We start from the raw sequence: 24,289 nt of genomic DNA, 5'->3' as shown, positions 1-24,289 counted from the left end.
ATAACATTACTCAAACGAAACCAATTTGCTCTTCTTCAGTATCAACTTGGCCAGCTCCATCAGACTGGGGCTGGTGAGCAACTCCAAAACTTGAACATTCGCATCCGCTTCTCTTGCGATCCAGTTACGGACCTCGATGGCAGCGAGAGAATCCAAACTGTATGAAGCAACTGCGGCAGATGGCTCCATCTCCTCAACAGACAGCATCAGAACCGCGGCTAGCTTGGTAATGAGAGCACTGTACAAGACTTCCAATGCTTTCTCGCCATCAGCAGCGCCCTTCAATGCTTGAGGCAGAGGTGCGTTAGTATTTCCACCCTCCGTAGAGCTCTGCGAGGCAGCTGCAGCGAGCAGATTGCTGAACTTGGCGTCGTGGCACCAGAAGGGCTCCGAGCCAGGGTTGATCTTCAGACCAGTGATGACATGATTATTGCTTGCAGTGATCTTGCCTGTGATGGCGGCGGTGAGAAGACCAAGAATTTCACTTTCTTCGATGGTCTCGCCCCCCAAATTGCGGAGAACATCAGCCGCTCTTTCACTGTTGTCGGCCAAGTAACCAACATCTGAAACGGCAGTAAGGTCGAGAGATGTACCAGGGAGTCCTTGGGCATTGCGGTGTGCCATGAAGGTATCCAAGAAGACATTGGCAGCTGCATAGGCCGCTTGACCACGGTTACCAACAACACCAGCGACTGAGGAAAGAGCGATGAAGAAGTCAAGCTCGGATGTACCAAGACTGTTGTGCAAGTTGAGAGTGCCGGAAACCTTGGGGTTCACAACTGCACTAAAGTCATCCAGGGTCATCTGTTCGTAGAGGACATCCTTGAGGACCATGGCACCTTGGATGACACCACGAATTGGAGCCTCTTTTCCGAGGTCTTCAATGAGAGTCTCGACTGAACTGGCATTGGCAACGTCGCAGGCGCGAACAGACACTTTAGTTCCCAATTTGGCAAGATCGTTGATAAGTGCTTCCAGTCTTGGCGTGATGTTGGCTCGTCTAGATGACAAGCAGATATGCTTTGCACCACGAGATGCCATCCATCTGGTGATGCTGCAACCAAGACCGCCAGTGCCTCCAACGATCAAGTACGAGGCATCTTCTTTGAACAGGCTTGCAGTCTTCTTGGGCGCAATGGCTTGAACAAGGTCGCCAGGTTGAGGAGCAATGACCAACTTGCCCATGCTCTTACCGCTTTGGAGACTGCGGAAGGCAGCTTCAACATCATTGATACCGTAGCTGGTGATTGGACTGACCGGTCTGATATTGCCGTTGCTCATAAGCTTCTCCACATCGTTCAAGAGTCTCTTCATGAGTTTCGGTCGGTATGCAGCCACCTTGGTTAGATCAACGGAAGCGAAACATACGTTGTACTCGAACTGTGCCATCTCAAGCCTACTGTTCTTCGTGATATCAGCCTTGCCGATCTCAATGAAGCGTCCGAATGGAGCCAAGCAGTCCCAACTCTCGCGCAGGAAGTCGCCTCCAAGCGAGTTGAGCACAACATCGACACCCTTTCCGCCAGTGACTTGACGGATGGCAGGTCCGAAGGAAGTATCACGACTGTAGAAGATGTGATCTTCGGCAATGCCGTACTCTTTCATGATGTGCTGCTTTTTGTCAAGGCTTCCAACCGTGGCAAAGATTTCGGCACCACAAGTCTGAGCCAACATAATTGCTGCCTGACCCACACCACCAGCAGCAGCATGAATGAGCACGCTCTCGCCTTCGGTGAGACGGCCGAGATCGAACAGACCATAGTAGGCGGTACAGAAGACGACAGGAATGGTCGAAGCAGCGATGAAGTCCATCTTCTCCGGAAGCGGGGCAACGCTGGTTGACAAACAGCGAGCGTAGGTGCTGTACGCACCTTCCGTCATAGCCATGACAGATTGTCCAACCTTGACATCTGTCACATCTTTACCGACTGCAGCGATGATACCGGCGCACTCGACACCGATATATGGCTGGTTAAGTTGGCCCATGGAAACAACCACGTCTTTGAAGTTCATGCCAGTAGCCTTGACTTCAATCTCGACTTCATTGTCTCCCAATGGTTTGGGCTCATCATCAACAAAGTAGAACGAGTCCAGAGAGCCGAGAGTAGCAATCACCATCTTCAGACGACGATCAGATTGTGCAAAAGCCTGCTGATATACGACCGAGTCTTGCGACTCCTGATGGAGTCGGACATTCAACTCCTCGTCATCAAGCACTCGAGGTACCGAGAGGTTATCACCCTTGAAAATGAATTCTTTATCGTCCTTAAAAGCCGAGGTCGAGTCGACACCAGTCTTAGAGAGAACAGTGAAGACGTTCTCAACCACATCCTTGTCGGTCGCCTGCTGCAGACCAAGAGTGATAATGTTGGCCGAAGTCTCGGAGCGGATCGCACGAGTAAAGCCGACAACCATGCTTCCGTCAACATCAGCAGCATCGGGACCTTCCTTGTAGACCCAGAGGACCTTACGGGCAGAGAGCAGCATCTGGCGCAAGGAATCAAACACTGTTGCATCAATGCCGCTCAAAACGTTCTTGCCAGTTGACACAAAGACAACTCGCTTGTCACTAGGTTCGACCTTTGAGAGCGTGAGGAGCTCAGCTTGGACACCAGATGTCTTCCACACGTTGTCAGCTAGTTCAGCTGCCAGATTCTTCTCATTTGCTTCACTGTAGACAACGCAAACAGCTTCCTCTCTTGTGAAAGGCGTGCTGACAAGCGAATCGGCTTTCACTGGAGTGTCTGAAACGTCGGACGAAGACCTTTCCAGGCCATTGTCTTCGTCTGACACTGTTTGCCAGTCGATCTTGTAGCAGAGCTCACGTGCTTGAGGTCCGGAGTTTCCACTGGACTCGCGAAGAGGAGTCATCGTCAGACCGTCGAACTGGACAAGAGGCTCGCTAGCGTTGGACGAGTCCACAACGAAGAAATTGAACTTTGTGGGCTCAGGGGCTTCCTTGTTGGGGGTACCTGAACCAAACACTTCGACTCGGTTACTCAGCACAGAGGAGAGGTTGCGAGAAATACTGAAGTTCTTCACAAATGTAGGCATGTAGAGGGTGTCGAGTCCCTGACGCCCCGCGCCGAATATCGGCCAGACGATCTGAATGATCTGATCAAGAAGAGCGGGGTGTACAATGAGCTCAGTCTCGTAGCCTTTGGGCATCAGAGACCTGGTGTCAGGGACAACGAGCTCAGCATGAGCGGTAGTATCACTTGCCTGGCAGGGCTCCAGACCGGTGAACACAGGCCCATACCCAGCTCCGATGGCAGTAAGAGTGTCGTACATAGCTTGACTGTCGACGGTATCGGTAGATGCACTGATGATGCTCGACTTAAGAGCTTCGAACGCCTTGGAAGCGCTCTGAGCTTTGTGTGCATCAACAGCGTTGGCAGCTGGAGAGTTTCGAACACCAACAAGACCGTGGCAGTGCTGTAGCCAGCCACGCTTTGCATCCCAGGAGCAGATCTTAAAGTCGTCCCACAGATCAGATGCTGCACCGCGGAGGCCTTCACTGTAGGGCTTCAGAGTGATAGTCATCTCAACATCAGTGTCCTCATTGAGGACCAATGCGCTACTGACGACAAATTCACGGATCTCAAAGCGATCGAATTGAACGCCACGAGAGTTTGCACGTCTAGCAGCTGCTTCCAAAGCCATGCCCATGTATCCTGCCATGGGAAAAACGGGCATGTCCTGCATCTTATGACTGCGAAGGAATGGCAAATCATCCAGTTTAACGATGTTTCTCCAAGTAGGTTCAAGATCGTTGGACCAATCGGCGAGCGAACCCAAAAGATCATTGCGGCCGCCCTCTTTAAAGCAGTGCTTCTGAGCAAGACGAGATTCGTGCCAGTATCTGGTCTCGTGGTTAAACGGATATCTCGGGAGATCAGTGATAAGCTTTTGGTTGACACTTTTAGTACGAGGGAAATTGATCTCGCCGAATGTCAGTGGTAAGCCCTTCATGTAGAGGGCACCTGCCATGCGTAGAGCACATTCGCTGGCATTCTGACCTCTAGCAAGCACAGATACATACTGCATCTTGCCCTTTGCAGCATCAATGGTAGCCAGAGTATCTCTGATGGGGCCTTGCAGAGCTGAGTGAGGTCCAAGCTCGACCAGTTGATCGATGCTCTTGGTACCAGTTTCTTTCGCCATGGCACTGAGAGCATCAGAAAACCTGACGGGAGATGTCAGGTTCTGGACCCAGTATTCTGGAGTAAGCTCAGAAGGTTCGGCGACCCGTCCATGAAGGGACGAGTAGAAAGTGGCTGTAGCTGTGCTAGCAGGTTGAATGTCCTTGATCAGATTCAAGTACTCATCTGCGACAGGCTCGAGATGTGCAGAGTGATAAGCGACACCGACCTTCAGCTGTCTGTTGAAGATGCTCTTCTCTGTCAAGATTGGCTGAAGTTCTTCAACAGCCTCGACGTCCCCAGATAGAGTCACTGAGGCAGGGCTGTTGATGCAAGCCACAGTGACATAACCCTTGTTCACAGCATCGAGCAGAGGGCGAACATTCTCGGCACTGGTACCTACAGCCATCATGGTGCCTTGTGGTTTATCCACGGATTTCTTCTTGAGACTAAGCATACATTGGCCTCTGTAATAAGCGATTTTCATCGCATCTTCAAGACCAACGATACCAGCAGCGAAGGCACAGCCGATCTCGCCTGACGAATGGCCAACCACAGCGGCAGGGTGGATACCCCATGAGCTCAGAAGCATAGTGAGAGCAATCTGAAGTGCGGTACACGCGGGCTGACTTATGTGAGCAGCATTAATGAGCGATGTATCTGCGGGTTTCAGCATCTCTTCTCTCAAGGAGAACTCGGCTCCGAGGGCTTTCAATGTGTCGTCTGCAGTGTTGAGTGCAGCAGCGAAGACTGGGTAGTCACGAGCAAGCTCGGCTCCCATGGTAGCCCACTGAGCTCCTTGACCGGTAAAGACAAAGCCGAGCGTGGGTTCGTTGCGAGCTCGAAAGGTAGGGACTTTTGTAGTCGCAAGACTCTGGCCTAGCTCGTCTGAGGAGGCTGCTGCAATTGCGATTCTACAAGGCAAGTGAGAGCGTCTTTCGCCGAGGGTGTAAGCTACATTGCCTGCAAGCAACTTCTCGAAGACTTCCGGACGTTGCTCAAGGAAAACACCAAGATCAGTGATTTTCTTTTGCAGAGCTTGAGAGTCATGGGCGGAGAGCACAAACAGTTTGCACAGAGGCTCTTCAGGTGATTCTTCAAGAGAACGGATGGTGGTCATGGTAGTCTTGAGTCCTTTGGGAGCAGCGCCCAAAACGACATGAGCATTGGCACCACCGAAGCCGTAGTTAGAGACCGAGACGTACTTCTTGCCTCGCGGCCAAGGCCTAGTTGAGGTCGGAACCTGCAGTAGTCAGTGATGTGGTACGTATTGATCATGTGACAGTCAACATACCTTCATATTGTATTGGTCGAGCGGAATGTTTGGGTTTGTGGTTTCAAAATTTGCATTAGGCAAGATCATGCCCTTCTCCAGCATCATCGCGGCTTTAATGACCGAGACTATACCACTGGCACCTTCGAGGTGGCCGACGTTGCTCTTTACGGAGCCGATGAAGAGTGGGTTTCTTGAGCTACGACCAGCACCCAACGCTTCATGAATGCCGGCCACTTCAATGGGGTCGCCAACCTTTGTACCAGTTCCGTGGCACTCACTGAAACCACATTCAGCTGGATCAAGCCCTGCCTTGAGGTAGACCTGTTTGATCAGATCTGACTGTGCACGGCCATTCGGTACTGTGATACCGTTGGTCTTGCCATCTTGATTGACACCAGAGTTATGGATAACGGCACGGATAACATCGCCATCACGGATTGCCGCCTCGAGAGGTTTGAGGATCATTGAGCCTGCACCTTCGCCACGTGCAAATCCTGAAATTGCCCGATGGTCAAAAGCGAAAGTCTTGCCAGCATCGTTGAGTAATCTGTAAGCCGTTAGACTAGACCAAAGCTCTGGTATCAATGACTTACTGTGTGTTCGACATGGTCACGAAGAAGTCTGGTGTCAGGTTGAGATGGGCAGCAGCAACAACTGCTGATGAGGATTCACCATTGCGAATACTTTGCATAGCGCTATGCAGCGCCACTAGAGAAGACGAGCATGCCGTATCGACAGTCATACTTGGACCACGAAGGTCAAAGTAGTATGAGAGTCGGTTGGACTGCATTGCTGGCGCACAGCCAGTGGCTTGGTATGTAGGTGCAGTATCGATGTCTCTAGTATTGTTGACTTCATAGTCCGCGAAGGAGCCACCAACAAAGACACCAATATCTTTACCTGCGATTCCTTCCTTGGTCATACCAGAATCCTCGAAGGCTTCAAAGGTACATTCAAGAAGAAGTCGCTGCTGAGGATCAAGTGCAGTAGCCTCTTGAATGGTCATATTGAAGAAAGGAGCATCAAAAAGAGCAGGGTCTTCTGTAAGGAAGTAACCACCCTCTGTGTTGATACATCCATGCTTGCCGGGAGCAGGATGGTAGTATGCATCTTTGGCGTAGCGGGTAGAGGGAGTCGGTCCCCAGCCAGTACGGCCTCGAGAGCACAACTCCCAAAGATCATCAGGTGATGAGACGTCGCCAGGGAGTCTGCAGGCATAGCCAACAATAGCGACAGGTGTGAGTGATGCCATATTCGTGTTAGGAGAATTGATGAGATCCCGAGAAAAAGAATTAAGTATTAATCGTCAAGCTTGGGAAAGAGAACAGCTGGGACTTGAGCAAGAGTATTCCAGCGTGCTGGGATCCGGCACTTTATCATCACCATAGACAAATCCTCATCGTTGGTGGCTCGCAGTGAGGCAGACCTCATTTCTGCGGAACAACCTCTACGCCGTGGGAATGGCAGGGAATCGTAGCGGGGACCTTTCCCCCTCTCATTACGGCCGTTCGTGTTGAGACTCGTGGGTGTGATGGATCCACCAAAGTCATTTCTGCTATCGATCAACTGCCATTAGATACTGACTCGAAAATGCGCCGTCTCGATGCTGGCTGGTCTTGCGCAGCTCGTCCGCCGGAAGTGGATAGCAACCAATGTAACTCAGGATGGTCTCTATGCTGCACCCTCAACGCTGATATGGAGCTATCTCGTAAGCGGTGGACATGGAAGTTGCAACTATACAGTAGCTGCATGTCCGTACGTGATTCGCTCGGCCGAATGCAACTTCTTCGATGATCGCTCAAGACATGTCAATGTCAAAGTCGCATTTTGACAGTCATGGCAGCACGTGTCGAGGGCTTGCAGCACTGCAACAGGAGCGACTATAGGCTCGAAGGGCCTATAAGCTTCCATTCTAGCGAAACACCTACATAAGTCTGCATGACCGTCCGCCGATCACCTGTAAAGAGTCGTCGATCAAGTTCAACGATGGACCAAAAAGGGTCTTAAGTTTGCGGGATCATGAGGGCAAACACTTTTGAGGGTTTTGTTTCGAGGGGTAAGGTTTGTCGAAAGAGGCAGTGGGGCTCTGAGACAGGCCGTTACCAGCACCCTGCACCGGATCTATCCACATCTCCGACCAATCGGAAGCTCAGTCGGCTGTATAGACATACTCGCTGATCTTCTCTGGACTGTTATCGCCAAATCACACCAAAGACAATATACGTGCGTCGACGGATGGACCTGCAAGACGCTTGCTTGAAGCGAGACAGGTTCGATAGACACGAGTACTGTGTCGTCTTATCTAACCTTTCCCAACAACGACAATCATTTAGCAGTCCCGAACGGGACTTTTGCTAAGCAATCATCGATGTGTGTGTCTCATCCTTTTATTATACTTATTATACTATGCAGCGTGACTATAACGGCCATGGAGCATGCATTAGACGGTTTTCGGGAAAAGAAAATACGCACACTCTGAACCTTGAGAGTCAGTCCGTGTCTTTTTTTTTGATCCGTCAACTTCATCTCTTTGATGAGCCAGCAATTTCTCATTCCCCAGGACAACTACCAACAAGATGAAGTTTTTGTGTTTGCATGGAGCCTATGGCAACATTGCAGTGAGCGATATACCGCCGATGGTATGATTTGCAAACCACTGACGCCTTCACAGGCATTCCGTGTCCAGCTGAAGCCCATGACGGACCTCCTTGAGTCTGATGGCTCGGCCTCGTTCGAATTCATCCAAGGCCGAGTATCGGTAGCACCACCTCCCGGTGAGTCTATTCGAGAATACTCACCAAACTCTGTTCTGACAACTCTTCCAGGCTTTGAGTCATATTTCGGCCCCAAACCACACTTTCGTTTCCTCAGAGACAGAGGAGAAGCCGAGGCGTCAGCTGTTGAGGGAATTCGAGTGTTCCCTGAAGCCGAAACCCCTGAAGATGCTCTGCGTGCCCTCATGCCCAAAGACGACGTGCAGGTCGGCTTCGCTGATGCTAGAGGACTTGCCCTTGACCAGCTCTACGAAGCACTCGATGCAGACCCTGAAATCGCCGGTATCATCGGGTACAGCGAGGGCGCGTCTGCCGCAGCCACACTCGTCTACGACGAGCAGGAGAGAATGAGGTCTGAGGGATATGTTCCAAGAATCAAGGCGGCTATCTTCTTCATGGGTTGGCCTGCACTTACTGCCGAGAACGTGCCTGCCTTGTCGGATGAGGTCGAAAACCTCCTTGAGGTCCCATCATTGCACATCGTCGGTGCCAATGGTAAGTCTCAAGGGCCTCCTACCTCCCTGTTTCTCCTTTCACTAACACCCCCAGACCCATACAAAGACGGTGCGCTTGCATTGTACAATCTCTTCGATGACAACATGGCTGTGTTTTTCGACAGTGCGGGTGGTCACACTATCCCTCGACACGGCAAGTTGCTACAGGAGTTGGCTCAAGCAGTGAAGGACTTGATTGCCAATGTACCAGAGAACAATTCTGTGGAGTTTGTCGCACCGGCCGTGGCGGCCAAACGTTTAGACTCCGCTGTCGACATTCCATACCTAAGTTCGCTGAAGATAGAGAACATGTAGAGCTAGATAGCGATAGAAATCTGATCAACCATGTGCCCTTTGATTTTCACTGCTCAAAGTCTCAGACGTGCCTTTCTCGGGTGTCAAGAGAGATGAACCAGGCGTCCGACGGCTCCAATCTCGTGATACCTCTGCGTGTACTGAGCTATGTAACGCTTATGTCTGTAGAAATACATAATAGTAACAGGAAACAAGGTGGTGTCCACTGAGAGACACCAAGTTGTCGACTCTCCGTGGACATACCTCTACTTTCTAGCAGAGTTGTGCCTTCTTGCAGTCTACATTTTGGCACAAGCTGGAGTCGGAGGCTAGTGGAAGTCACAGACTCTACACATGTAAAGGTAGAAATCATGTTCGATTCAAACAGGTCATGTAAAATTCTGCGAGGACCGAGATCAAGATTACTTGCAGTCCTGCTTGAAAGTCCTTCGAACTCTTGACCAAGCACAAGCTGAGATGCGTCCTACTCACTTGCGACGCAGGTCAGAACTTTTGGCAATTCAAACATACAAGACGTTTGTACGCGGATCCCGTAGAGAGAGACGCGCGCGGATATTTCTCAGGAAGCTGATCATTCCAGATTCAGCAATCTTTAAGTCCGGATTGTCCTCATTTCGCCATGCCATTGATTGTTCCCAGAAAATTTGAACATAGAGTTCGGTGACCGTATGTAGATGGACAGGATCACTAGTCGTGTTCATCCCAAGCATAATCCTCACCAGACAACGTCTAATGCTACATCCAGAGATCTGACTTTCAGATTCTTCAAGGCTTGCGCTAGAAGCTCAACACCTCGACCCCTCCTGAGAATCTCGATTTGACTTGATCTTCTTGAATGCATTTCTTGCAACACTTCCGAATAAGGCTCATGCTGTACAGAAAATCATCGGTCAAGAATGCCAAATCTCGAAGAATTCCTTTCGCCAGTTGATTGAAATCTATCGGCAGAAGATGAGTGCCCAAGCTGATAGTCATGGTGTAAGGATGGGATGCAAAGTTAGAGCTATCAGTCCTTGCAAGCTGTACTCGAAGAGTATAGATCTGCACCCTGATAGGCAGACCCGGCCAAATTCGGGCGTTGCAAGATGGTGCATCGTCCGACAAGTCAAACGCAGATTGGGAAGATCTTGTGGGCTGCGATATGCAACATGAGGTAGATAATCTGAGTATCTCGGGAGGTAGACTGAGAAAATTTGGCGGTATGGTAGAAGCTTGGTATTGTGTGCATCGGGGAAGTGTTTGGAGTTGGTGGTGATAAACACGAACAAGATTCGAGCTGGTGCCCAATTGGGATCTGATTGCCCGTAGCGCGAACATCGACGCGTCTCCCTGCTTTGCTCTTCCTCGAAATCAATCGTGGCGTAGTCATCACTCTCCGAGCCTGCGAGATCAAGCGAATTTCCAAAATGTCACCTTCAATGCTTTTAGAGTTAGCTAAGAGGTTCTCGCCAACAATCTTCTGAATTGGATCTTATTACCAAACGTTCCTTTCCAATAAGCAACAAGAGCATATTGCTCTTTGCCCGAAGCAAGCAACTGGAATGGAGCCTTGTTCAATTCACTACTGCTTGGGGCGAAGGATCCGAAACTTTTGATGATGCAAAGTTGACGGGCAAAGAAACGATTTCGGGAGCTTTGGGGAACTGTTAAGGGTCGAAACTGGACGGGTACTAGACGAGTGGAAGGAAGATCTGTATGGCTGGGAGGAGGAGCTCATAGATGGATACTCGCTCGATGGAGGCTCGCTTGATGTTTTCACTCCTTGAGTTTATGGAGGGGACAAGAGTCAGGTGGATCGAACCTGCTCTCATGGCAAAATCAATGTCGGGTATCTCAATAATCCATAGCACCACCACTCTTTCTCTTGTCTCCCCTTCTTTGCTTCTTGTCTGGGCAGTCCCTCTGCAAGTGTCCCTTCTGGCCACAAATATGACAAGCCATATTGGCAACATTGGCCTGCTTGTTTTTGATAGCCGCATTGGAAATACCACCCATTTTGTTCAGGTTGATGTCTCTACTCCTCCGTCGCTCAGCCATCTGTTTTGATTTGACCTCTTCGGCTTTTCGTTGGGCTTTGCGTTCGGCGCGTAATCTGGCTGCTGCTTCTTTCCTTTCTGCTTTGAGGAGAAGTTCTGCTTCGTCTAGGTCTTCGTCGTCTTCTGAGTCTGAGTCTGAGGAGGCGTCCGAGTCATGTTCAGATTCTGAAGAGGAAAGGTCTGGATTGTGTTGACGCTGGGAAAGTCAGTGACTGTACTGTTTTGAAGAGACATGGAAACAATCACTTACCTCAACAGCTTTGTTGAACTTTCCAAAACTCCTTCGGCCTGCCATTCCAGCACTCTGCTCTTCTTCCTCGTCGTCATCACTTTCGAGTATCGGCGCACCCGAGTCAATGGCACCATATCCAGCTTCGACAATACGAAAGCCTGGTCCAGCAGTCTTGGGCTTGTTGTCACTGACACTGAGGACCCATTTTGTTTCTCCAGCTTCGGCGGCGGCGCGTTCGATAAAGGCGTTCTTCTTGGCTTCCTCGGCAGCAGCAGCTTCTTGGAATGCGCGTACATCAGGGTCGACTGGTTCGGTCTTTAGGCGTTTGGAGGGTCGAGAGCCGTCAGGGGTGGTGGGTGTGGTAGGTGTAGAGGCTGATGCGCGTTGCATGAACTGGTCATCATGTCAGGTTTCTGTAGGCAGGACGAGCAAGCAGGTGACGGACCTTCATGTTCAGCAATCGCGACGACATGTTTTTGCCTGCCATGTTGTGTAGATTGGTTGGCCGACTGTGTGGTGAGAATGTGATTCGGTGTCGCGCAAGAAGGTTGTTTCCAAAAGATTTCTTGAATCTTGACCAAGAAGGAAGCTGTGACGGCAACGATTGCCCGATGCTCGGGGACAAGGCTCGGCCCGTTCGTTTCGGAATCTTTTCCGCGGCCTACCTTTCCTCCTTGGATTCTCACTTTCATACCATGCCCTTTTGTGAGCCTCGATCCACATCTAGATGAGCATGATCTGGAATAGATCGATTGTGTCACCGTCTGTGTGACAGTATGTGAAAGTACGGTATGGTTCAAGTTCAGATGATCACAATTCAGTCCAACCATAACCTACTATCACCAAGCTTTAAATCACTTTTCCTAGCACCTTACCTTAGAACGTCGACGGACTTCTCTGGAGAGGAGTATGCGTACTTTTGAATATCAGTCCAAGAACACAAGAGTAGTGCCGGGTGCCTTTATGTGATGCAAATGTTGATATGGCTTGGGTATTCTGACTTATTGACATGGTCGCATGCTGGCAAGCAGTCTGGGATGTGGAAAGCCAAGGTAGAGCAAGCGGAGACAAACAAAACGATGCAGAAGGAAGAGGAAATGACCAAACAACGCCAACGCCTCTCCATGCTGTGACGCAAACCCCAGACATATATGATGTGTGTATCTCTTGTATCTCGTTCCTACTCCAAGCTCGTGTAGGCATCCAGCTCTTGACCGTTGCGTCTTCTCTTCTCGACAGGATCTGTTCGCATCTCGACTCCAGGCCCGACTCGTCTGTGGGTGGGGAAGACCTGGTTTAGGGTTAGTAACGACTTGATCTCCGACTTTGACAACGTGACACACCTTTGTGTTGGACCAGCCAAAGCGAAAGGCGAGCTCGTTGGCAAACAGCTCACCAAAACCCAGCATCAGGCCGTTGACAAAAGGTAGAAGCAGGTTGATGGCAGCACCCCGCACCAAGCCCCAGAAGGTTGGTGGGGAGTACAGGATCAAAGGCGATGCCGAGTCGGAGGACGGCGACGAGGGCGATGATAGATCGGGCTGATCGTATGTCTCGCTGTCTGACTGCATCGTCATTGAGTCGTAGATGTCGCGCTGGTCGACTGCTGCCATGGCTGTGACTTGTGCTGGTCTTGTGGATGTGCTCCAATGTCGCTTGAGTATGGTGGTGCGAGAAGAGTCGACTTGGAGGGGCGATGGGGATCGTTGTATGCCAGACAAAGCGGTCTCGATGTACGAGGTGGGCAAGCAATACTCGTTGTTGTCTCTATCGCAAATGCAACATTCACCTGGCCGCCATGGCTGATGGCCGTCTTCCCCAGCGTCCGCATACCGAGGATGTTCCGCGTCATCTTGGCATTGTCATGACGCGTTTGCTGTTTTCCGTCCGTGTAGCTCCCCCATGTCTCTCTCTCTCTCTGTCAAGCAGTGCAGTGCAAATATCCCTCTAATGGACCGTCGTGAATTTAGATGATACGGTGCAATCGCGAGTCTACCTACCTACTGTCTGCTTATTTATGGTCAAAGACTCGAAGTCAAGCGCTTCTTGAGGCAGCCATGACCTACACGCGCGCATTAGGCCGCCTTCCTGATAGAATATGAATCTCTTCAAAGGCCAAGTTTCTCCTTCTTTCCTTAAATCACTCCCTGACAAATCATCCAACATGATGAATTCTTTCTATCCACTCTTTGTCACTGCCAACGTATCAGTCCAGGTAGGCTCTCATGACTGAAAGAAGCTTCATCAGATCCCCCTGCTCAGCTTATACAAGGTCATCAACCGCGTCTTGCAGAGCTCTCTGGACGAAGAGTTCTCTCCTGGCGAGCACTGGGGAAACGAATGGGTTCTGATGGAGCAGCAGTCCCATCGAAACTTCTCCGCTCCAACAATGCCTCCCGTTCGGCCATTCGAGTCTGGCTTTCTCAACACCTCGATAGATCACCTTCAGAACTTCGTTACTATCGAACTCGATGAGGAAACGGATCAGCTGCCCTCCCCTTTCGGGATCATTGACGAGCGCACTGCTCTTGACAATACTATTTCTTTCGGAGCTCAGGACGACGAGAACGCTATACAAGAAGCTCAGATTCGCACTTTGTGGGGTAGAGAAACTCCTCTCGACCGTATACTTGCCGCTTATGTCGACCCTTGCGAGTACCTTTCGCACGGGCACAACACTACAGCTTACGTGACCAAGGAAGAATCTCGTGCCCGTCTCCTTGCATGGGAAGACGCAGAGCGAGATGGGTTGGCCTTGCAATTTTATGAGCTTGCCAGTTCGATAGAAGTCTTCAAAGGGGCTAGTCAGTCTAGAGAATGCCTCAACGATTGGATTCATGGCGAGGAGTTGAACCAGACTACCAAGTGGTTCGAGTTCCGCTTGGACGCTTCCTGCGCCATGGGACATATCTATCTCATCGGCGATTATGGTCCCGTCGAGATCATGACCAACCATGTTTTCAAAAGTGACATGTTTGATGCCAATGGGGTTGGCAGAGCTATTGGTCCTTGATTCAGCTGCTCGCCTTGCTGACGGCCACAAATTCTAAATTTAGAGACTTGCATAGATGCTGCATTTCCCCGCTCCCGTATCACATCTCGAGAGTCGTTTTTCTTTCGACTTGGTTTCTCGCATGATTGACCTCAGAAGGGCTAAACCAGTGCTACCAACATGTCGACTACCCAGGCAAATGGTCGTGCGATCTCTGACAAAGTCAAAGGCGAGGACATACATACTACAACACAATATACCATCGGGTGGATATGCGCTCTGCCGATCGAGCTGGCGGCAGCTGTCAAGATGCTCGATGAAGAACATCCACGTCTACCACAGGACCCCAAGGATGATAATTCTTACAGATTTGGGCGAATCGGGAACCACAATATCGTCATCGGCTGTCTGCCACACGGCAGATTCGGCCTCGTATCTGCAGCTAGTGTCGCTCTACAGATGAAAATCAGCTTCGACAACCTCCGCATAGGATTGATGGTTGGCATAGGGGGTGGAGTGCCGAGTCAGGAGACAGACATACGACTTGGAGATATTGTCATCAGCAATCCTACTAGCCAACATGGAAGTGTAGTTCAATACGACCTTGGCAAAACTCGTCTCAACGGGGTAGTAGAGCGAATTGGCTCTCTGAACTCCCCGCCCAACGCAATCCTCCATGTTGTCACTGAGATGATCGCCGCGCAAGAGTTAGGCGAGCTTCGAATCAACACTTACCTCTCGAGACTTGCTGAACAGCTACCTGCATATGCATTCCCGTCAAAACTTACAGACTGCTTGTACCAGCCACATCATACACACAAGAGTGGGAAAGGTTGCTTAGAGTGTGGTGGCGCGGAGAACCAAGTGCTACGCGAAGATAGAGACGACGACACTCCTGTTATCCATTATGGTACCATTGCGTCGGGAAATCAGGTTATGAAAGACGCGTTTACCCGCGATAAGCTTAGCCACGAGCTTGGAGGAGTGCTTTGCTACGAGATGGAGGCCGCTGGCTTAATGAATAACTTCCCTTGCCTAGTGATCCGTGGGATATCAGATTACTCTGACACCCATAAGAATGATGGCTGGCGGCGTTACGCGGCAGCTGTAGCCGCAGCATACGCAAAAGATCTGCTCGGTCATCTCGCTTCTGCCAAAGTGGCCCAAACAGAAACACTCGATCAACTTATGGGGGATTTGTCCAAAGGCATGGCTAGGAATCAGACTCTCATCGAAGAAGTGGGAAGTAGGCTGGACAGTACGTACTGATTAGTGTGTACGCGAACGGATGCAGAGAGCTTACCAACTAGGGAAGGAATTGATGAAGAAAGCCTGTTGAGGTGGTTATCGCCCTCGTCAAATTTCTCTAGTATTCAAAATGCAGCTCGAAGCAATTTTATGCCCGGGACAGGCGAGGGAGTTCTTAGTAACTCTGATTTCATCAACTGGCGTGACATTGGACCTGGTCTATTGTGGTTGTATGGTGTTGGTGAGTTGGTTTAGAGCGACTCGAACATGCAGTACTGACCTCCTCAACAGCTGGATGTGGCAAGACCACCTTGACGTAAGGACCGGTTTGGTCTGATTCGATATATGGTTCTGACGTTTCCCAGATCCAAGATAATCGATCATTTGAGCGAAAAGTGTAGTTCAGGCAGACACACACATATTGCGTACTGGTACTTTCAATTCAGCAATCCAAGCACTCAGAATGTTCCAAGCATGCTTCGATCGTTCATCAGACAGCTTGCTACTAAGCCTCTTCCCAAGAGTATGCAAACCCTCTGGAAGAAGCATGGGCCACCGGGAAGTGAGCCATCCAAGAGCGAGTTGATGGTGGTGCTCACAGGACTCATCAACCATTCGAACCGAGATTTGTACCTTGTTCTCGACGCTCTGGATGAGTGTCCTGTACAGACCAGATCAGAGATCTTGGCAATTCTAGGAGAGCTACGGCGATCGCCCGTAATACAACTCCATGTTCTTGTTACAAGTAGACGAGAGCCCGACATCCGCAAGGCTTTGGAAAGTCTTGCAACCCACAAACTGGACGCAGATCCATTATTGGAGAAGGATGTAGAGTTTTTCGTCACCTTCTCTCTCAACCATCACTCTATACAAAGGTGGGGCTCTCGGCTTAGAGGGTTTGCTGCAGAGAGGCTGCTTTCCATGGAAGAGAGGTAGGCAAGTAGCAATGACGATCTATCTTACTTGGCTGATTCTGAATGCAGGCGCTTTCGTTGGGCGGACCTGCAGATCAAGCGATTACAAAATTGCTCGACGGAAGACGACTTTTGCATGGCTCTGAACACACTTCCCGAATCGCTCGAAGCGACCTATCGCGAAGCACTAGAGTCTGTCTCCGAAAGAGATAGAGAGCGAGTTCTGCACATTCTAGCCTGGCTCACGTCATCTTTTCGAGAGTTACGGTCTTCGGAGGTTGCTGCGGTTGTGGCGTTCCCTTTTGCTGACGATGTGTCGAAGTTGTGTAAAAGCATATTGATCACCGTCATCGATGAAGAGGCAGGCGACACTATCAAGCTCGCGCACTATTCTGTTAAAGAATTCCTCATCCTTGAGAACGAACAACAGGGAGTCGCACGATGGTACAAGCTTACAGCAAGTCTCGCACATCGCTATATCACGACTAAACTCCTTGACTGCCTTTTCGATGATTCAAGGTCGCCTTATTCAAGTGTTCTGTACGACTACGCGCAGTGGTACTGGCCAGCGCATTTGGAGGAATGCAACAAGCCTAACAAATATACGAGCGTACGCTCCAGGCTACAAACCCTTTTCAGTATGGAGGCTCGCAATAGACTTTTGCAATTACTTGTGTGCTCTCGAGCTCAAAGGCTTCGCAGCCAGAAGCACCAGAAGTTTCCCATCTACTCAATTGAAATGCCAGGTTTACTCTCACTCAAGCAGCTGGTGTTAGGCTCCTGGAAAGAACAAGGACTATTAGGAGGTGGTCAAGGATTCGAACGTTCCATCGAAATAACCATCGGAGACATCTCAATCTGGCTAGCAAATCGCTGCGATAAATTAGTGGACGCATTGGATTTGATGATGATCATGGAGGATATGGGCTACGAAATTCCTGCAACCTTGCACACCTTACTCCAGGTCGGAATTCAGGGCATCAATCCTAAGGAGCCAGCTCGGACAACCAGCAAAAGCTGGCTTGGGAGTTCAGATCTGGCCACGCTCAGAGAGGAAGCTCGGACTCTGGCGATCTTCTCTGTGGATATGGCCAATCTCGAAGGTCTAGGGATGCTAGAAGTCCTTCTTAGTACGGCCGTTGATTTTCCAGAATCATTTAGAGGGACCCCGGTTGTCAGCTCGAAGTTGGTTTCTACCGTCATCACAATTTTCGATAAATGGCAGCCGCAGCTACATTACACAGATCTAATACTCGGGCTCTTGGTAGGCAACCCAGGAAAAACCCACAATCTGATGGATGGGCTTTTACATCATATCAAGTTAGCCGCTGTCGACGAAGAACTGATGGCGCTTGTGGCACTGACCACATGCGCGTACGAAGTTGCGAGATTTTTCCTAAGAACCCTCACTTCTGATCCCAAGACAATTGAGCATGCTGCTCCAGAAGTCTTCCGACAACTTTTGTTTTGGACTTCATCAGATTCATGCGCACCTCTAATGCGCAACTTCTTGGCCCTAGTAGCATTCGACTGCCACCCCAGTGTCACGGAAGTCGGAATCTCTTTGCGCCAAGGTGGTATTGGTGATCTCAATGCAGCTCCCAGGTCATACCTTGGAGCTGAGACTCAAAATTTCAACTCATCCGACCCGCACATACGAAATAAAGTCCTATCGCTGCTGATTGATCGGGCAAAAATCTCAAATCCATTGCAGGAGAGTACTGTGAGTTTGATAGCAGAGTTCTTCGACTTGAGAGTTTTCTCTGCCCTTCTGCACAAACTCTGGGACAAAGTCACCATTACGATACTCGTGCTGCGAGCAATAGCTCGCAATAAACAAATTAGCTGGCCATCTTTCCAGAGACTCATCCTCTGCTTATATGCAGCAGGACTTCCACTATCAGATGGCATTGCGACACTTATTGCAAGCAGTGGAGCGTACGATCTGCTACGGTGGCCAATATATCAGCGCATGGCGGGAAGATATCGCAAGCAGTGACCTTCTTCGTGAAATCTGCTTGAGCAATTCTTCCTTTATGAAGCGGTACAACTCAGATCACTTCTTTATTTCCATTGGAAAGCACAGACTCTTACTCAAATGCTTTGCGTCCTACTTTGGGGTTTTGATTCTGTCCTTTGTGGTGAAAGCTCGCTGTGTACGTGTCTTGGTCCCATGTATAACAAACGTAATGGAGCATGTCTTTGACAGCTTATTCACTGATCTAGACATGTCTTTAAAATCTCATGTTGTTTCTCTACAGGTCTAGGCAGAGGGTCTTGGGTAGAGTACTACCTTGGATCTGCACGACCGTGTTGGCTTTTGTTAAGTTCGACAACGCCCTGTTGATGACAAAAGTGCCAGAGGTACCAACTGGTGCATTGATGACTGCATTGATTTTCCCGTTTGCAACAATCCACTGGACTTTCAGCACACCATATGGTGTTGTCACCTGCGCACTCGCAGACTTGAGATCGAAGCCAGTATACGCTGGAGCAATGACCCAGGTCTTGTATCCAAATGTCACAGGTCTAATACCAGCAATGTACTCAGTAAGGATGTAGGTTGGTGCACCTCTCCAAGGGTGCGAAAGACTGGTGTAGCGAGAAAGTCCAGGTTGTAAGTTCGTGTCTACGTATTCCAGGATGCGCCGCTGTGTGTGGTTTCGTTCTTTATCATGGCGGCCCAGAGGTTTTCGAAGAGGTACTTGGCTTCAGCTGTACGGTTCGACTGTAAGAGAGCGGGGAGAACGAATCCATTTGTATTGGGCGAAATATTGACAACGCCATCCGAGGAAACATCTGTCGTGTCTTTGTAACCAGGAGAGAGCTTCAAGGCAGTCAAAGCATTAATGCAAGATCTTGCTTGAGAAGCCGATGCAACACCAGAAGTAATGACAAATCCAAGTCCTTGGATGGAAAGCTTTGTTGCATTCTGAGGGTTGTCGCTGAAATGACCCAGACTGGGTTGCCAAAATTTGGACTGGATGGTCGAAGTCAAGTTTTTGGCAACTGCAGACCAAGCTTCGGCTGAGTTGTTGTCTCCAACAGCGATAGCTACATCAGCTAGTTCTTTGAAAGCTTGCACAGAAGCAGCATTGACAGCCAGACCGGCGCCGTCACCGAAGAAGGCGTAACCTACCGTTACAATGCCTGTAGAATTATCGATTTTTCCGATCAGATATTGTACTGCAAGTTTCCACTGCTCCCAGTTCTTCTTGGCGAAATCGATATCATTGTTATAACGCATATAAGATCCAAAAGCAAGGAGACCGAGAATGTGGTAATCCTCGAGGAAGTAATAGTAGCCGTCGGCCTCTGAGAAGCTGGCAAAGGTAAGAGTCGCAGATCCAGGATAACCAATAGGTGTGTTGAGTGGAAGCTGACCAGATGGTAACTGCCAATCTAAGAAAGTCTGAAGAGTACCTGCAGAGTAGTCCTTGCGATTTGTCGAGGTACTGATGATTGCAGCTGTATGATAGAAGTCGCCTAGCCAAACTAGTCTGTCACGTTTGGCGCCATCCATACAGATGTCTGCTGTGTTCGACTGAACACCAAATTCAGGTAGAACGGTGGATGAGTTCGTCATACGATTAGTATAGATGGTAGTTCCGTTACTCGAAACAACTTTGACATCCTTGACGTAGCCGGCTTGATCTTGCCAACCACCGAAGCCAAAAGAGCCAGTTGTGATATCGGTAGGAGACCCGATGTAGTAGTCATTTAGAGTAACGTTGAAGATCTTCGCACCATCGACCGAGACAGAGAGGTAATTGTCATCATACATCGCTGCAGAGACAGAGTACCATTGCCCTTCTTTGACCTGGAAAGGAACCTTGAAGTTTTCGAGGTAATACGAAGTAAGCGTGGTCTGGTTGACTAAATTGAAACCATAGGCCAGAGCAATCGAGTTGGGTGGCAGAAGAGTCCGATTAACGTTGACATAAGTAGTGGACTCAGGGTAATTTCCGACTAGGTTCAGTTGAATACCTCCATATCTGGTGCTGACAGGATAGGCCATGGTCCATCCAAGGCCACCACGTTGGATCTTTGTGGAGAAGGTAAGGTTGTAGTTTGTAAAGTCGTTCGCTCGTGTGGTGAGACCAGCACGCGTACCTCTGATAAACACACCACTGTCCGAGGTTTCCCAGATGGTCTTGTATGCCCCCGCTGCGAAACAAGAAGCACCAGAGGCCCTAGCACCAAGTTTCCAGATCTCATTATACAGTGGATTCGATGAAGTGAACTGTCCAGGGAGTCTGTCGTAATCAAGCTTGTCGACGGTGGCTTTAAATCCGACCTTGGAGAAGGTCACTGAGCCTGTCGTGAGTAAGCGTAACGTTTGCCAGCGTTGACCACCTTGAGCGAGGTAAGATTCCAGTTGACATGCTGAAGTGACCTCGAATGTTTCCACTCTATAAGTGTTGGTGAGGCCTTGGCCAAAAGAAAACGGACCATCAGAGAAAGGCAGATCTATGTTCCCGAGGTCCTCAGTATATCTGCAGAGATTCAATTGAGTACCACACATGGACTGGCTGGAGGGCTGACCTTGATTCAACCTGAACCTTTCCCCTGAAGCTGGCAACTTGGAAGAAGGGATATCCAGCAATCTCGTATCCATAATCCAACGTTGCTACAGGATTGTTCTTGTCAAGAGTGAAGCTTGCGAAAGGATGTGTATCGTGCTCATTTGTGGCGTTGCCAAGGGCGATATAAGATGGGTAGAATTCATTGAGGCTGACTTTGTATCAGTGCATGTCGGCGTACTGCAGAAAATCGGGTCTTGACAGATACCTAGACAATGGGATAGCCAGAGCCTGCCATGAGAGACCTATGAGTAAACAAGTTATCTTTTGCATCCTCGACAAGTAGGAGTAGATATCGCTTTTCTCAGGCATCGATCATTCTCTTTATACGTCTAACATCGGTCTGTGATATCCCGGTGACAAGATATCGGCTCCACATCTGTACGGTATAGGGCTAGGGCTCAGCTCTTGACATGTATACGTTCTTCGAAACCCAAAAGTTCCAAGATCGCAAAGACCATATTTTCCCTGGTCATCTCCGCACTCTACGGTTCGGCTCGGTCGAGTAAGCATGAAGCTAGACCTGCCATCGGAACTCCACGCGGTTTGTTGGAGCTCTGACTGTATGCATGGAATGTCCCCTGCAACTCTAGACTTTAGTGAAGCACAGAATACGAGACGCCCGCGAGCGAGGTCACACCCAGTTGACACGATGCTATCTCGGTATGTAATATCCCGAGCCTCAATTGTGCGGGGTGGTTGTGGAGAGATCGCGGTATTTGTACTCTTGCCATCATGCACACTGATTCTGATCTCGACTATGGTCAGTATCCATTCCCTAGCAATCTTCAACTTTCCATAACTTGATAAGAACATGACAGATGTTCAGCATCACTGTCGCGAGACCACAACTTTGCCGTGAAGCCAGCTTATGAGCTTATGGAGTTCTTATGACAAGGCGTTCTTGAATGACAGCTCTAAGGCGAACAACACAATAGTTTTACTTTCATCGAATACTAGTGAAGCTGGTCATGCCTTTCAAGAAGCTTTGAACAGATCGACTTAGGAGTGGTGGTGATGGCTCAGGAAGGGAAGCAATGAGGCTGAAAATTTTCGTGGGGAAGTCACCCCGCATGACGCACTCGATATATAAATTATCTCTCCAGCGATTCATCTCGACCAACGCAGCAAGCGATCGGGGACTTGGGCACTTTCTCGATGGAGGCAGAAATACTGTGAAGACCACAGAAGCACCGAAAATACAATGCATCGATGATCGCATGTCTTGGCCGTCAGGAACAGAACATCTCGAGCTTAAACATGATGATGCAAAGACATCGTCATCTGCAATAGCTACATACAGAGCTCCACTTTAAGCTCTCAGTTTTATATTCTTCTCACTACGAAAGCTCGAAGCTCTTTTTCTTTTCTCTCATCCAAGTTCTTCCATTGACTCTTAGAACAACCTTTCCACTCCCAAAACAACCCCAACACACACATTTCAACATGCCTCGCTCCATGGCCCCTCCTCCATCCGGTGAATTTTTGGTCAGGTTGGAGACTCCGTTCAATGGCACACCCACCCACATCATCGACATCACTGGCGAGCCCAACCGTTCTGCCAACATCAAGCAGACTTTCCACCACGGAACAACCATCGAGGAGAAGGTCGGCACAATGTCCTCGTACGTTCACTGTCAATCTTTGTCAGACACATGAGCACGCGACTAATACTTCAATCCAGTGACGACGTTCAAGAATTGATGCGCCTCATCTCTCAGCTCCGCGGTTTCCCTTCGCACGAGACCAAGGACGTCTATGGCCTCGACAAGGTCCTCGAGCTCCACACTCTCGAGATCAACTGGTGCAACCAGGAGAGCGACCCTGCCGCCAACGAGATTGCAGACATTCCCCCTGAGAGCAAGCAGACCTTCAAGGATGTTGTCGACAGCATTTCTGCTGCCGCTCGTCAGTTCGCCAAGGGCGACAACCCTCTCTAAACTCATAACGATTGACGCACAACAAATGTCATGACGAAAAGGATGCTATGTCTGTAATACTATATCAAATCGATACGAAACGAAGTGTATCTGATCCACCACCACCAATGTTTCGCTGAAATTCTATCTTCACCCGTGATTTTGTGATCCCATTATGTTGGCTCTCAATGTATGGCTTTATGTGCGCGACAGGGTTTCTAGCGACCAGGTAGTATACACCTATCGTTAGCCTTTCTGAGCATATTACTTTTGGATCGCGTGCTCGAGCTACTGTTTTTGTTGCTTCATGTTGTGTATGATCGACTCGTGGTGTGGTTGTGCTAAGAATTGGTCGTCACGTTTCAAGATTTGGTCAAATTTTGAACGAGCAAGGGTGCTACTTTGAGTTGCACAGTATCACTTCTGAGACACTGATGGAAGATAAAGAGTTCTAGACACTCTCGAATGTCTTCGTGTGTCACTTCCTGATAGCCTCGTGGTACAGTTGTCTGATGTGAGCATTCGAACCAGGGTCGTACAAGCAACAAAGATCGGAAAGCGGAGAAACAGAGTAGACGATAAATAGCATAGAATAAGTAGAATGTTAGCATATTCTACTAATTTTAAGTGAAATATTCCACTGCTTTAGCATAGAATAGAATCGTCAATTTAAGTAGAATATTCTAACATTCTACTCCTTAATAAAAAGGTTAAGTTATATAGTTATCCTTCTTACTAAGAAGGTTACTTTATAGTAAGGTTACTTATATAATAGTGCTAAGCCTCTTAATTACTAATCGGTTCTATAGTGTAACAATAGTATATTCTAGTAGAGTTATAGTTAGGCGTATTATAATAGCTTATAACATGCCTAACTATAGGTAGAGAGACTAGGGTTTAACTCCTTATAGAACTATTTTTTTCTTTTTAGTTAATTATTTAATTAGTTAGATCTTATCTCTAAGATAAGATCTTTGCTACCGATTAGTAGATTACGCAAAGCCTTACATAAAGACTTATGCGTTCTTCTTAACACATCTTAACTTAGCTATCCTATCTTTTATCTTCTTACTACTTCTCTCTTACTTAATACTAGAGCTTAGCTCTTAGTTTTCTTTCTATCTTATTTAGTATATAATCTAACTCTAATCTTAATCCTTACATTATGTATTTAATAGCTAGCTAGAAGCATAAGTTATAAGGGTTATAAAGCTAACTAAACTCTCGATTATCTTAGAGCTAGCTACTATACGCCTTAAGGTAAAGCACTCTCTTTAAGTTTGCCTCTAATACTCTAAAGCCTAGACTCTTTACTTCTTAGAGTTAGACTAATAGTATCCTTATTAAAGATAATATCTCTAAGA

At 48.8% G+C, this 24,289-nt stretch overlaps 9 protein-coding genes across 9 annotated transcripts; 4 read left to right on the top strand and 5 right to left on the bottom strand.

The window, feature by feature from the left end:
- Positions 1-6: 6 nt before the first annotated feature.
- Positions 7-6,670, bottom strand: M437DRAFT_88901 (putative polyketide synthase; the record flags this gene model as incomplete). The annotated part of the gene is made up of 3 exons (XM_041028926.1): positions 7-5,385; positions 5,437-5,965; positions 6,012-6,670. 3 exons carry the CDS (start codon positions 6,668-6,670, stop codon positions 7-9), a joined length of 6,567 nt encoding a protein of 2,188 aa, XP_040875098.1.
- Positions 6,671-7,994: 1,324 nt separating this feature from the next.
- M437DRAFT_60249 (putative DUF341 family oxidoreductase) lies at positions 7,995-9,001 on the top strand (the record flags this gene model as incomplete). Its single annotated transcript, XM_041023721.1, has 4 exons — positions 7,995-8,036; positions 8,090-8,192; positions 8,244-8,687; positions 8,742-9,001. The coding sequence occupies 4 exons, from the start codon at positions 7,995-7,997 to the stop codon at positions 8,999-9,001; spliced, it is 849 nt and encodes a 282-aa protein (XP_040875097.1).
- Positions 9,002-9,972: 971 nt separating this feature from the next.
- M437DRAFT_60237 (uncharacterized protein) lies at positions 9,973-10,125 on the bottom strand (the record flags this gene model as incomplete). Its single annotated transcript, XM_041023718.1, has 1 exon — positions 9,973-10,125. A coding segment is annotated over one exon (153 nt), but the record flags the coding sequence as incomplete, so codon positions are not given.
- A 709-nt stretch (positions 10,126-10,834) lies between these two features.
- On the bottom strand, positions 10,835-11,756 carry M437DRAFT_60184 (uncharacterized protein; the record flags this gene model as incomplete). Its single annotated transcript, XM_041023708.1, has 3 exons — positions 10,835-11,233; positions 11,288-11,662; positions 11,715-11,756. The coding sequence occupies 3 exons, from the start codon at positions 11,754-11,756 to the stop codon at positions 10,835-10,837; spliced, it is 816 nt and encodes a 271-aa protein (XP_040875095.1).
- A 693-nt stretch (positions 11,757-12,449) lies between these two features.
- Positions 12,450-12,882, bottom strand: M437DRAFT_70252 (TOM13-domain-containing protein; the record flags this gene model as incomplete). Its single annotated transcript, XM_041025423.1, has 2 exons — positions 12,450-12,560; positions 12,613-12,882. 2 exons carry the CDS (start codon positions 12,880-12,882, stop codon positions 12,450-12,452), a joined length of 381 nt encoding a protein of 126 aa, XP_040875094.1.
- A 551-nt stretch (positions 12,883-13,433) lies between these two features.
- Positions 13,434-14,282, top strand: M437DRAFT_88897 (uncharacterized protein; the record flags this gene model as incomplete). Its single annotated transcript, XM_041028925.1, has 2 exons — positions 13,434-13,484; positions 13,542-14,282. 2 exons carry the CDS (start codon positions 13,434-13,436, stop codon positions 14,280-14,282), a joined length of 792 nt encoding a protein of 263 aa, XP_040875093.1.
- A 159-nt stretch (positions 14,283-14,441) lies between these two features.
- On the top strand, positions 14,442-15,530 carry M437DRAFT_60183 (pfs domain-containing protein; the record flags this gene model as incomplete). Its single annotated transcript, XM_041023707.1, has 1 exon — positions 14,442-15,530. The coding sequence occupies one exon, from the start codon at positions 14,442-14,444 to the stop codon at positions 15,528-15,530; it is 1,089 nt and encodes a 362-aa protein (XP_040875092.1).
- A 3,148-nt stretch (positions 15,531-18,678) lies between these two features.
- M437DRAFT_70250 (Six-hairpin glycosidase) lies at positions 18,679-21,279 on the bottom strand (the record flags this gene model as incomplete). The annotated part of the gene is made up of 4 exons (XM_041025422.1): positions 18,679-19,015; positions 19,057-20,919; positions 20,969-21,157; positions 21,215-21,279. 4 exons carry the CDS (start codon positions 21,277-21,279, stop codon positions 18,679-18,681), a joined length of 2,454 nt encoding a protein of 817 aa, XP_040875091.1.
- Positions 21,280-22,452: 1,173 nt separating this feature from the next.
- Positions 22,453-22,946, top strand: M437DRAFT_70249 (uncharacterized protein; the record flags this gene model as incomplete). The annotated part of the gene is made up of 2 exons (XM_041025421.1): positions 22,453-22,631; positions 22,691-22,946. 2 exons carry the CDS (start codon positions 22,453-22,455, stop codon positions 22,944-22,946), a joined length of 435 nt encoding a protein of 144 aa, XP_040875090.1.
- Between the last annotated feature and the right edge of the window lie 1,343 nt (positions 22,947-24,289).

This window comes from Aureobasidium melanogenum (genome assembly GCF_000721775.1).
Source record: "Aureobasidium melanogenum CBS 110374 unplaced genomic scaffold scaffold_37, whole genome shotgun sequence".
Lineage (NCBI taxonomy): Eukaryota > Fungi > Ascomycota > Dothideomycetes > Dothideales > Saccotheciaceae > Aureobasidium > Aureobasidium melanogenum.
Note: the sequence above shows the minus strand (reverse complement) of the source record. Positions and strands in the feature narration are given on the sequence as shown.